General features: G+C 30.5%; 1 protein-coding gene across 1 annotated transcript; it reads left to right on the top strand.

The window, feature by feature from the left end:
• The first annotated feature begins 5,263 nt into the window (after positions 1–5,263).
• On the top strand, positions 5,264–8,665 carry RD22 (BURP domain-containing protein). Its single transcript, XM_068626071.2, has 3 exons — positions 5,264–5,458; positions 5,552–5,660; positions 7,582–8,665. The coding sequence occupies exons 1-3, from the start codon at positions 5,420–5,422 to the stop codon at positions 8,448–8,450; spliced, it is 1,017 nt and encodes a 338-aa protein (XP_068482172.2). The 5' UTR covers positions 5,264–5,419; the 3' UTR covers positions 8,451–8,665.
• Positions 8,666–12,568: the final 3,903 nt, after the last annotated feature.

Genomic DNA, 12,568 nt, shown 5'->3' with positions numbered 1-12,568 from the left:
TAGCCACGCAACTTACTCACCAAACTTCACCTTAATTACACGACAAGGAAATCAAGTTATCCCCACCTCTTTATTAGCTAATTCAAAACTAACCACAAAATGCTGGTTATTTTAGTATTGCCAATAATTTTAGTATTAAAAGAATATTCTAGTAATTTCTATATTATTTTTTCTATATAGTTTTTAATAAGGTTGAGAATTTGAGATGTTGGATTATTCTATTTTGTCTCATTTCACATTTGATATGTTAAAAAGATATTGGAGTAGTTTCATAAAACTTACAGGTTAATAAGTTTGATAACATCGATTTTTCAAGCTTATTTACATAAATTAAATATATATTTTTTTTTATAATTTTGTAATCCAAGTTTTGAGTATCTTATAAAAATAAAGACTTACTGTTAATATAAAAGTCCTGATATATTGACACCCTCTGACAATAACACATATTTGACGCTGCAAACGTGACAATGACGTGACAAAGTGAGATTATGCGCGAATGAGCAATGCGAGCTTCAAAATAGGGTAAAATAGAATATATTACATCGGTTCTTAGAAACAACCGATGTAATATATTTTTTTTACTCAAAATGACCCATATTACATCGGTTAAGCTATCAAACCGATGTAATATATGACCCATATTAAAAAAATTGATTTTTTTTTTCATAAATAGTGGGTGGATCATAAACGTTACATAGGTAACCACTTACAGACACACGAGTAACCAATTTTGCGTGTGTCAGTATATGTGGAGGAACATGTGGCTGGGTAACCAGTTCTGGTAGAATTATTACATCGGTTAAGCCATCTAACCGATGTAATATATGTTTTTTATTAAAAAAAATTGATTTTTTTTTCATGAAGAGTGGGTGGCCATAAACATCACATAAGTAATCACTTACAGACACACAAGTAACCAGTTTTGTGTGTGCCAGTATATGTGGAGGAACCTGTGATTGGGTACCCCTACCACTAACAATAACTGAAGAGCGAAAAGACTGGAGAACAAAGAATCGTGTAGTCAAGAAGCCGAGAGATCGAAAGTAAAAAAAGAAACACTCACGGAGTAACCCGACCTTGTAAAAACACCTTACACTCTTTTTACAAAACTACAACACATCTCATATTGTCTTTATACATTTCTTGTTACGAGAGAACTCTTTAAAAAAAATTGTATTTTGTAATTTAAATGTTCTCTTATTTTATTACCATCATATACTTTAATGTATATAAAAAACATTCTTAATCTTTATATATATAAAAATTACAAGTTTTAGTTATTAGAACATTTTTTAAGTTTTTTTAGTAGTTTCACGCTTTTAATAATGTATTGTTTGGTAGGATCAAATAACATTTTTCTAAAAGAAAAGAAAGCGTGAAAAAAAAAAAAAAAGTGAAGGTTGTTTGGGTAGCATTAAGTAGTTCCATTGCACTTTCCTCTTAAAATTGTGGAGAAAATAGTAGAGATGCATGTTAAGACCAATTTTACTTGTTTGTTTTCTCTTGTGTCTCTCGTGAGAGAGATGTGGTTTATCTGAAAAAAAAGGTGCAACTGAAAAAAAAAATATTACATATACTTAAGGCCAAAAAGTAAATTTACTTGTAATTTATTTTCTTCATATTAAACAACTTTATCTTTTATTTCACTTTAATCAAACAATAGTTTTTACTGTAATATTTTTTTACTATAATTATTTTCAATTTAAATAAAAAAATTAACCTGATACTTCTTGACATTCTGAAATGTAATAAAAGTGAAAAGTATAAGTTATTTTATGTTTAAGTTAACCTTCGATATTCAGAATAATAAGCATTAAAAACGTACCTTATTATGCTTATGTCTTTATATTTATATTGTTGATAAAAAAATCTGTATATTCATATTCGGTATGAACTATCTTGTTTCCATAGGTTAATTACTAACAATGTGAAATGATTAAATCCTTTAATAAACATTTTATATTATTAAGATTCATTATGACTTCGACTAAATGTGTTTAGAAACTATTTGTGTTAAGCATTGGTTACATCTCTCAACTTATAACTTATAATGTCGGTTTATATCTCGACTTTTACTTAATCATTTTCAAAACATGTGTAAATAAAAAAATTGGATAGATTTAATCATTTATCAAAAGATTTTGTAATTAATTTAAACACATAATCCCATCAATGAACCAAGACCCACTCCATTAAACACACCTATGTATAGGTAAACAAAAGACTACAAATAAAGGACCAAAACAAAAAGAATTGCTCATAAATAAGCCAACTTGACACGAAAAACTAATTAATGAATTGAGTTTTAGTTATCTCCAATTGGTACATACGTAAAGACAGGGCTTTTATGGCAAGAAATTTTAAAAAAATGATTGAACTTTGTAAATAATTAATACTAAGAAATAATTAATACTAAAACAAATACGCGTTTTTTTTTAGAAATAAATGATATCATACTCTTAGTAGGAGAGATTTATTTATTTCAAAAGAAGTGTTAAAATATATATATATATATATATATATTTTATTTTATTTTTCATTTATTGTTAAGTTTTCTTCGAAGAAACTTTTTTCAATTGATTGAGAATCAATAAACTATAAAATTAATAAATAGTTTCATTAAATAATAGTTAAAGTATATTTCTAATGTTTTTAATTATATTAATTTGAAATATCTATTAATTTTATTTATGATTAGTTTTAATAAAAAATAACACACACACACATATATATATATATATATATTTTACAAAATTCAAATTCTAAGAACTCAAATATAAAGTATGGAAGCCCTGATTTTGACACACAACCTCCACTATTAAATTTTCAGTAGTTGTTTGTTATCTGCTGTATCTTCATACTATCATTTAAAGTCAACATAATCAAACCACGTGTTTTAATGTGACATCAAATAAAATGAAATCGAATCACTTTTAACTTGAAAAAATGTTTTCAAAAATTTACTCACTAAATAATAAATACTTAATTAACATAAAATTAGTAAAAACACTTTCAAAATTTTAATTATTTTATGCCTTTTCAATATAAGTAGTTTTACAGTAATTACTGTTAACTATATGTATGAAAAAAATAATCTTACAGTAGTTTTACAGTAAGTTTTCTTAATTATTACCAGAATTAATCTTAATCTTTTTTAAACAACGAAAAATTTGAAACGTAAAGTTTCATAATAAGGAATGATATTTCATGATAAAAGTTTGTTTTAAACTAAACTAAAAACTATAAATATGAGCATATACAATAAAGGCATATTAAAATAAACATAAAATCCTGGACCAGATTACTTTTACAAAAACATATATATATATATATGCTGGCATGTATAGATGTCCTGAATTTTTGTCATTTCAGACTCAGAAATGCTTCATATAAGGGGAATGATTTGGATTGTAGTGGTAAGTGAGCTATGGAAGCATAGGAACAATGTAATTTTTAATAGGGACGTGACTAACGTTTCAGAAGTTTTTGCCTTGGTTCAATTAAAGACTTGGTCATGTATCACTGTCAAGTCTCATGCTACGTTTTTCTAACTGGTGTCTTGACCCTCTAGTCAGTATGAGGATGATTTGTTGATGTTTGTTCTAAGAGTTTGTTCTTTTAGGTTGGATCTCAAAGTTCAGTTAGGTGAGTTGGCTTGAATTTTTTTTATATGGATTGAATCACCAAACAATTCACATTTATTAATTTTTTATTGTCTATAAAAGAAAATACATTAAAAAGGTGATTACCATATAAAATTCAAACATCATACATAACATCCTTAAATTAATAGAAAAAATTCAATACATTCATGTAAAAGTATCTCATCATATACATTCAAATACAGATAAGGAAGACTCGAAAATCTCTATAAAACAAGTATTAAAAACTATCCAAAATTAGGACTTTATTTATATCAAAACCTTATATATATTACTCACACGTAATTAAAATAGTTCATTCTATATATTCAATAAAATATTATGCAGAAAATAGACAGTTTTTATATACGGTTTAATCTTTGCAAAATCAAATCTTCTAGAAAGTGGAATAAACAGTAATATAAGCAGAACTAGAACATTAAGTCAAAATTCAACACTTATAGAACTCTAAGCGCAATCCAACTCCCTTAAACTTGCTTAACAGTAAAGACCCATTAAGGTAATATAAATAGCACATATTTCAAGGAGAAAATGTACGTCATTATTTACAGTACTCTGACAACCAAATATCGACACCCTAACTGACTTGAGCGTCGAAGTGCATTTTGTAGGTACTATCCCCGTCTGTGGGGCAGGACGACCGAGATAAAGGAAGCACATCAGGAAACATGAAGATATTAAGGAGTCTCGAGAATATCAGGCTAACTGAGTATAAGGATAGGAGCAATCGTTCTCTAAGTTTCCAAACCTGCTCAAAAACATTTGGGCGGACAACAAAATTTTTTTATACAAAAGATAGACAGTTTTTATATAGGGTTTAATCTTTGCAAAATCAAATCTTCTAGAAAGCGGAATAAACAGTACTATAAGCAGAACTAGAGACATTAAGTCAAAATTCAACACTTATAGAAATATTTTAAAAATAAAGAAAGAAAATATAGAAGTAGAAAAGGATATACTTCAGTTATAATTATCTTCACTCGCTATAAAGAAATAATGCAAAATCCAGGAACACTACTTTTCCAATAATGAAAATCTTTTTGTGTTGTTAAAACTTATTTATTTTAAGTAATTTCTTAGACCATAATCAAACCATAGTACTAAAGATTCTGATATAGCTTAATCATAGTCCTTACGAAACAAGTTCGGAAATAAAATATAATTAATAATCCACCAATACTTATCAGCAGCATTTTTAAAAACTACAACCACCAACAAAAGTAGTAAATTAATAAATTAATTTGTAAATATTCTTATATTAACTTTTAAAGTTATCTATTTTCTACGTATAAATTAATTTTACCGTATATTTTTTTTCATCTCTAAAAATACTTTAAAAAATTAGTGGAAACATTTCTTTAATGTATTTTATTTTCTTTTAAATTACGAACTTGTGTGGTAAATGAAAGTATATATATATATATATATAGTAGTATATATAATTAAGTGTAGCATAGAAAAAGATTTATAAATAGTTGGGGAAGGTCCCATATTATTAGGACACGTCCTCCATCTCTCTACCTACTTCTTTAAAGACATACTGTGACCGTCCACACCATGGAACCCGGGGCAGTTGAAGTATTAAATAATGCATGATAATATTGGTGGTAAGTTCATATTAAGGTATAACATAATCCCAATTACTTATTCTAACTGTATATTCGGCATATAAATATGCTGCGAGCCAAACACTCCAAACAACATTCTTCTCTCCTCCTTTGGTTGCAGTTTCAACAACAATCACCAAGCTCAACATGGAAAATCTTCTCCTACCCATTTTTGCTTTACTCAATGTGAGAGCTACATCCAAAAACATGCTTTTCACTTTCATTAGTATCATTGCAACCACAACTTATGAGGTTATTTTTTCTTTATATCTGTTGCAGCTTGCAGTGGTGGCTACCCATGGTGCTGCTTTGCCTCCTCAACTTTACTGGAAGTCGCTTCTTCCCACTACTCCTATTCCAAACGCTATCACTCGTATCCTTCGCCCCGGTTAGTTCGAATACCTTTCAAATATATTTATTATTATTATTTTATATTTAATATTATAACCTAAGTTTAAATCTTAGTTATTATTAAAAAGCTTTTTAAGATCAGGTTTTTCTCTTGTGTTTTTTTTAATACTTATTTTTATATTATTATCCTTATTGGATCTTCCTCTCCTAACTCTATTAAGAGCCTTTATTACATTTATAAAACCCTTATGTGTGTACGATGCATGTAGGTAAGTGTTATTAAATGTCACTTTTTCAGTGTCCTCGATTTAGATTTCTCTGAACTTTCTACCAAAATATTTGTTCCTCCTTTTGTTTTCTTATACCAAAATTAACTATATTCATTCAAATATTTTTTAAATAAATTCTTAAAACTTTCAAGCAATTATATAAAACAATTTTTTTCATTGATAAGAGATGATTGTTATTATTTAAGGTGTGAGATAGTTTATCTGAGATATCAAGTTATATAATAATATTAACATCAACTTGAAAATTAAAAAAAAGAAAATTCTATCAATCAATTTTCTTATAAATATTATTAATAAGGTTAATACATGAAGTTATAATTGTTTTTTCGTATGACATAATATAAGTCATAGTTGTATATAGTTTTATAACTTCAAATAAATTTAATTGTATGTGTATTAAAAAGTGGTACTTTTATGTTAGAAATGTTAAAAATAAACATTCTTTCTCTTTCTTTTTTTTATTTTTCTCTTAATTTTTTATATCTTCTGTGTGGCTTCTACTGATAAAAAGAAATGACACTTGTTACATATGAATTTATTTTTCTTATGTTGTTATTATATCTGTCTCTTTCTCTTTAGCTATCTACAATTTTCATTATTTTTTTTTATCAGTAAAGATTTCATTATAAGTATGATAATTAGAGTAACAAAGTGGGTCAATCCATCAATTGAAGTGAGATGAAAAATAATATTAACTCTAATTAAAAAAATTAAAACAGTATTAAAAAAAATATGATTTATTTTTTAAGACATCACTTATTTTACTTTATATATATGTTTATCATCTCCTTTCTTAATTATATTAAACCCTAATTAAAATAAAATGTATAAAATAAAGTTATTGACACAAGTTAATAAAAATATTTTAAGTTTTAATAACAGAAGTAATAATAATAATAAATAACAACACTGTACACTTGCTGGTTGGCTTCTGTTATTTCATAGAAAGAATGATATGCTATACAAGGACACATGTCCAATATTAGAATCAAATTTATATGATAAATAGTGTTACGTTTTTAAACATATTAAATATTTATATTAATTGAGAAAGTTTTGCTTAAAACTTTCTAAACAATAATCGAATTTAACTTATTTTGTTAATATAAAGATATGTTTAAAAGTATTTAAAATATGTGATGCTTTAACCCCTGAACTTAAATTATGTGCCCTTATCTGTAACACTTATTACATGCTAAAGTATTTAAAAATATGTGATTTAGTTGTTTTTCCCATATAAATAGTTTTCTCTGTTATGTGTACTGGGATAGTGAAATATATAAGAAATATTATTAATTACGAAAGTGATTTTAAATTATAATTAAAAAAAGAAAAATAGTGTATTTTACATTAATTAAAATATCTCATTGTAAATGGTTTTTATATAATATAATAAATAATGAATCTAGAGTTGCCTCACCTAATAAAATAGTTATCACAATTATTAAATAAAATCTTCATACATGTTAGTTAAAAAAATGAAAAACATTAATTTCTGGGTAGAAAATTCCTTAAATTTTGGTACAGAGAGAAATCAATGTTTAACTAGTACTGTTAAGTTGATAACATAAAGTTATACAGAAAGAAGTGAAGAATAAGAGGGTTGTGAGTAGCAGAACCTGGTCTGGTTTGTGATAAACTAAGAACAGTGAATTCATGAGTTTGCAGATTGGGTTGAAGAGAAAGGCACAGCAGTGAACGTTGGAAAGGGAGGGGTGAACGTGCATGCAGGAAAAGGAGGTGGCACCAACGTCAACGTTGGTGGAAAAGGTGGAGGGGTTTCAGTGAACGCAGGCCACAAGAAAAAACCGGTGCATGTTTCAGTTGGACCAAAATCGCCATTTGATTACCGCTACGCTGCCACCGCGACCCAATTACACGATGACACCAAAGTGGCACTCTTCTTCTTGGAAAAGGACTTGCATTACGGAACAAAGTTGGACGCGCACTTCACTACAAGTTCCAACCAAGCCACCTTCTTGCCACGCCAAGTTGCGGATTCAATACCATTTTCATCCGACAAGGTGGACGATGTCTTCACCAAGTTTTCCATCAAACCAGGCTCAGAGGAAGCTCATATCATAGAGAACACTCTTAGTGAATGTGAAGAGACTGGTATCAAGGGTGAGGAAAAGTACTGCGCCACTTCACTTGAGTCCATGGTTGATTTCAGCACTTCCAAGCTTGGAAAGAACGTTGAGGTTTTGTCCACAGAAGTTGACAAAGAAATGGGGTTGCAGAAATACACGGTGGCACCGGGAGTGAAGAAGATATCAGGGGACACGGCTGTTGTATGCCACAAGCAGAATTACCCTTATGCTGTTTTTTACTGCCACAAAACTGAGAGCACTAGAACTTACTCTGTGCCTTTGGTGGGTGCTAACGGGATCAGAGTTAAAGCTGTGGCAGTGTGCCACACCGACACATCGCAATGGAACCCTAAACATTTGGCCTTTCAAGTGCTCAACGTTAAGCCAGGAACTGTTCCTATCTGCCATTTCCTTCCTCAGGATCATGTTGTTTGGGTTCAAAAGTAGATTTGCATCCAAGTTCCTTTATCATCTACCAGATCAGAATAACTAGTTCCAGTAGCATCAGCTACTTGATGCATGTATTGTACTATGTAGTTCTCTTCATACGTATAATTTTCTCTTGTTTGTTTAGATACTTTAAGTGGCTTCCTATGTATAATAACTATGATGATGCATTATGTGTTTGAATAGTAATTAATTGATATAGATGCATTCTCCTATATTGTTGTTATTCAATTCATATTAATTATAATAAATAACACTAGACAGTTGTAGAGACTCCTTAATAATTAAGAGACTCCTTAATAATTAAGGTGTTCCACCAAATCCGAGTAATATAATGAGAAAATATGATACTCATCACTTTTTACTATAAGTGCACCACGTTGTCAAAAGTAATAATGTATTCAAGTAAAATATTCGCTAAATATAAAACAAAATAATAAAAGTTTGTTGAGAGTTTGTTGGGATGATAATGATTAATAAGAAAACAAAGCAAAAAGTTGTTGCTTCAATTAGAAAAATAGAGATTTGGTGTTATCTTTTTCACTTTTATCTATTTTGATTAGCATGGTAACATTATGTCTTTTGATTGATATTGATGTTCGTATAAAATTCATTTATATCGATTTCTCGCATAAAAAATTCTTTCTTTAAGATGCTTCATAAATATTGATTCCTCGCATATTTATAAAAACAACTTAATATCAAAATCATACGTTGATAGCAATTAATTTTTCAAGTCTATTTCTAACACTCAAATATGTTAAGTATTATTGTTTAGGTCAGAACCATAAAAATACTTTTAAGATTTGAAATTCTAGATCAAGAATTAGAAGCAAAACAATAATACTAATAATCAATCAATAACAAAATATTATATTCAGATATCACTTCGTTGCATAAGAGGTTCAATAGAGTACTCCAAAATCCACAGGGTAGAATTAGCCACACATCTTCTAACACCTTTTATTCTCCCAATTGGGTTACAAGTCACTCAATGGTGTTTTCCTCAATCTTACCCACCAGGGTTGAGCCTCAAGCCCCCTACTTAATCTAACTTGCTAGGGTTAAGTGACTTCTTGCATGGCGCTGATGGACTTTTTGTGCACTTGTGTGTTTCGGGCTTTCCAACTTTCTCCTTTCATCTTATATTATTCTTCTTTAGCCTAATCATCTCCATTCTGCCATAAAAACTTCAAATTAACACCAAATTTGGGAATAAAATGTTCTTATTCAAATAAAGATCATAAAATATGTAAAATTGTATAAATTAATACTCATAAGTGTCTATATTTTAATATGAAATATTACTGAAATTAGACACTTATCAATAACCACACTAGAAATCAACTAACGCTGGTACATGTTAGATTTGACCCATCATTTAGATGACTCATGACTTAATACTATAAATAAACCCTCTATAGAGAATTAATGTACACTTTTGATCAATTCTTAATATACACACCGTATACAAAGTACTTACTTGATCGTCGGATTACCTTTTGTAGGTCAACCCCGACCGAGCACCAGTGGATTGAGAAATGAGTCTTAAAGTATTGAAGAAGCAAGGAGTGACCGAACCACCAACTTTAAAGACAATTGTTATAGTCAATCTCATGTAGTATCTAAGCTCACTTTGTCTATACAAGTAAAATTGGTGCCCAGTGTGGGGTCGAGATAAAATTACAAGCAATCATGGTTTCAACAAGACATACAACAAACAACGAATGGATCTCTGAACATTAGATGGCTATGTTTCAAACTCTTCAAAACAGATGGAAGAGATACGTAAAAAAAGCAGAAAAGATCGCTAAAAGAATGAAGAGGAGGTGCGTCTCCTTAAAGAGAAAAATGAAGAGTTGAGACAATGATTAACCGGATCTGCGTGTAGACAACAATCTCTTTCAAGCGAGCATCCCTAGAATCAAGAAAAAACCATCATTGTTCGGATTCACACTCAACAAGCATCCAAACAACATACTGAACAAACTCATGTTATTGAGGAGAAGGATGACCCTAGAGGACATCCCTTCATTGAGGAAATCATGGAAGCCCAACTCCCCCCTAAATGGAAGGGACTAAACATCAAACTCTACGATGGTTGCATAGACCCAGACGAACACATGAATGTCTATAAAACATAGACGAATCTCTACATTACAGACAAGGCGATATGGTGCAAGGTTTTTTCCTACCTCTCTTAAAGAAGGGGCACTCAACTAGTTTACTCAACTTCCATCCAATTCAGTGAATAATTTTAAAACATTGTAAGCCAAATTTAGTACTCAATTCACAACTAACCAACCGCACCACATATCATCTCTACCTCTTCTCAACGCCAGACAAGAGAAAGGGGAACCCTTACGAACATTCATGGAAAGATTTAGCAAATTGTCTCTAAGCATAAAAAATCTCATGCCAGAGATAGCCATGCATCATTTGATCTCGACTCTTCGACAGTTCACTGATAGCCTAATAAAAAAACTAGCAAAAAACTTAAATTAATTGAGAAACTAGGCAACTAAATTCATGCAAATTAAGGAATTGTGTGATTATCATAAGAATGCTCAAGTAGACAATGGAGGAGACAAGGGAAAGAAGAAAGACCGTGGTAGCCGATATATGCTTGGTCGGTCTGATAAATTCAGAGATAACCAAGGTCCTCAGTTTCATACTTATACCTCATTAAATGGTGATCGGGGAAAAATCATGGATGAAGCATTGCATGCCGATCTAATCCTGGCATTGAAAAAGCTGCAGAGGCCAAAAGATGTTGACATGTCTAAACAATGTTGTTACCACCGCAACTTTGGCCATACGACCAAAGAGTGTCAAGCATTGAAGAATAAGATTAAAAAACTTGTCCAAGCTGGCCACTTACGTAAAATTGTGCAATTGACAAACATGAGCACAAACGAACGATATCCATTTAGAGATGAACGTATGGAATTTAATACAAACCAAGCCAACAAGGAGATGATCAAGGAAACACATTACCATTCACACCATGAGAAGTCATCTCAATAATCAAGTGAAGACCTCACCAAGGATCTATCAGACCTCACTAGAAGGATAAATGAATAAAAACCAGAGCATCTAATGTTCTTCCTGCTAGTCTTCTTAAGAATTAAACAAGTTGTAAATAAATTAGGCTCACTCTAGGGGTCCAAATAACAAGATAGGCTAGAGTAGGTTCATATAGCATAATATGAGAGGTGTGCTTATCACTTTAGCTTGTTTTTTACCTAGTTTCTAGAAGAACAAACCTAAGGTGTGGTTTGACTTAGTCAAACCCTAAAGGTAGTCCCATTTTTAGGTTTCCCATCCTAACCTTGCTTCTTGTTTTCCAAGGCACCATCACCTATAAATAGGGTGACATACTCCTTGTATTTTACATGTTGAATTTGAATATAAAAGTTACTTTGCACAATTTGTGTGAGGTGTTTGTGAGGCTTGTTTCCTTTTGGAATCAAGTCTCGTCTTAAGTGATTTGAGAGCTCTCAAGTGGCGACCATCAACACTTATCTTGGAGGAAAACCACACTCAAAGTGGCGTGATCCATTCTCAATCCATCACATAAGCATTTCCTTCCTTCTTGTCTTCCATTTTTCCAGTTACTCCATTTATCTTTGTGTTCTTATGTTCTTATTTTCCGCCATTGTCAATGCAGTTTCTACCATGCTTTTATGTTCCCTTTCATGTTCATTTAATTTTTGCCCTTCATCATCAATCACCATATACTTGTATTTTTCCTTTGCCCTCTAGAAGTGAACCTTAACACTTACTTAACCACCTGGTTAAGTTCGTGTCCAGTGGGGATCTTATTTGGGTTCTCACCATATAATTGATAAAATCTCAATTCTAAGTAAAGTGTCATATGTAAAATGGGATCATCTAAAATCAACTCATCAGAACTATACCCTCAATGTGGTTGAGAGGACACATCTAAGGGTTATTCAGTCAATCCATTCAACCATAATCAGAAATCGACAAAGAATTCTTCCAATTTTCTTCACATGTGATGATTTTACTACTATTGACCCAACTCAGTGATGACCCCATGGTCATCACAGTTGAAATTGTCAAGTTTGATACTTGTTATCACTGCACGAAGAATG

Source organism: Phaseolus vulgaris, chromosome 9 (assembly GCF_051622355.1).
Source record: "Phaseolus vulgaris cultivar YP4 chromosome 9, ASM5162235v1, whole genome shotgun sequence".
Lineage (NCBI taxonomy): Eukaryota > Viridiplantae > Streptophyta > Magnoliopsida > Fabales > Fabaceae > Phaseolus > Phaseolus vulgaris.
Note: the sequence above shows the minus strand (reverse complement) of the source record. Positions and strands in the feature narration are given on the sequence as shown.

Excerpts from the sequence above, each read along its gene's own strand:
- RD22 (XM_068626071.2), top strand. The coding sequence starts at position 5,420 with ATGGAAAATCTTCTCCTACCCATTTTTGCTTTACTCAAT. Across the intron at positions 5,459-5,551 it reads CCATTTTTGCTTTACTCAAT|CTTGCAGTGGTGGCTACCCA; the intron begins GTGAGAGCTACA and ends TATCTGTTGCAG. Across the intron at positions 5,661-7,581 it reads CACTCGTATCCTTCGCCCCG|ATTGGGTTGAAGAGAAAGGC; the intron begins GTTAGTTCGAAT and ends ATGAGTTTGCAG.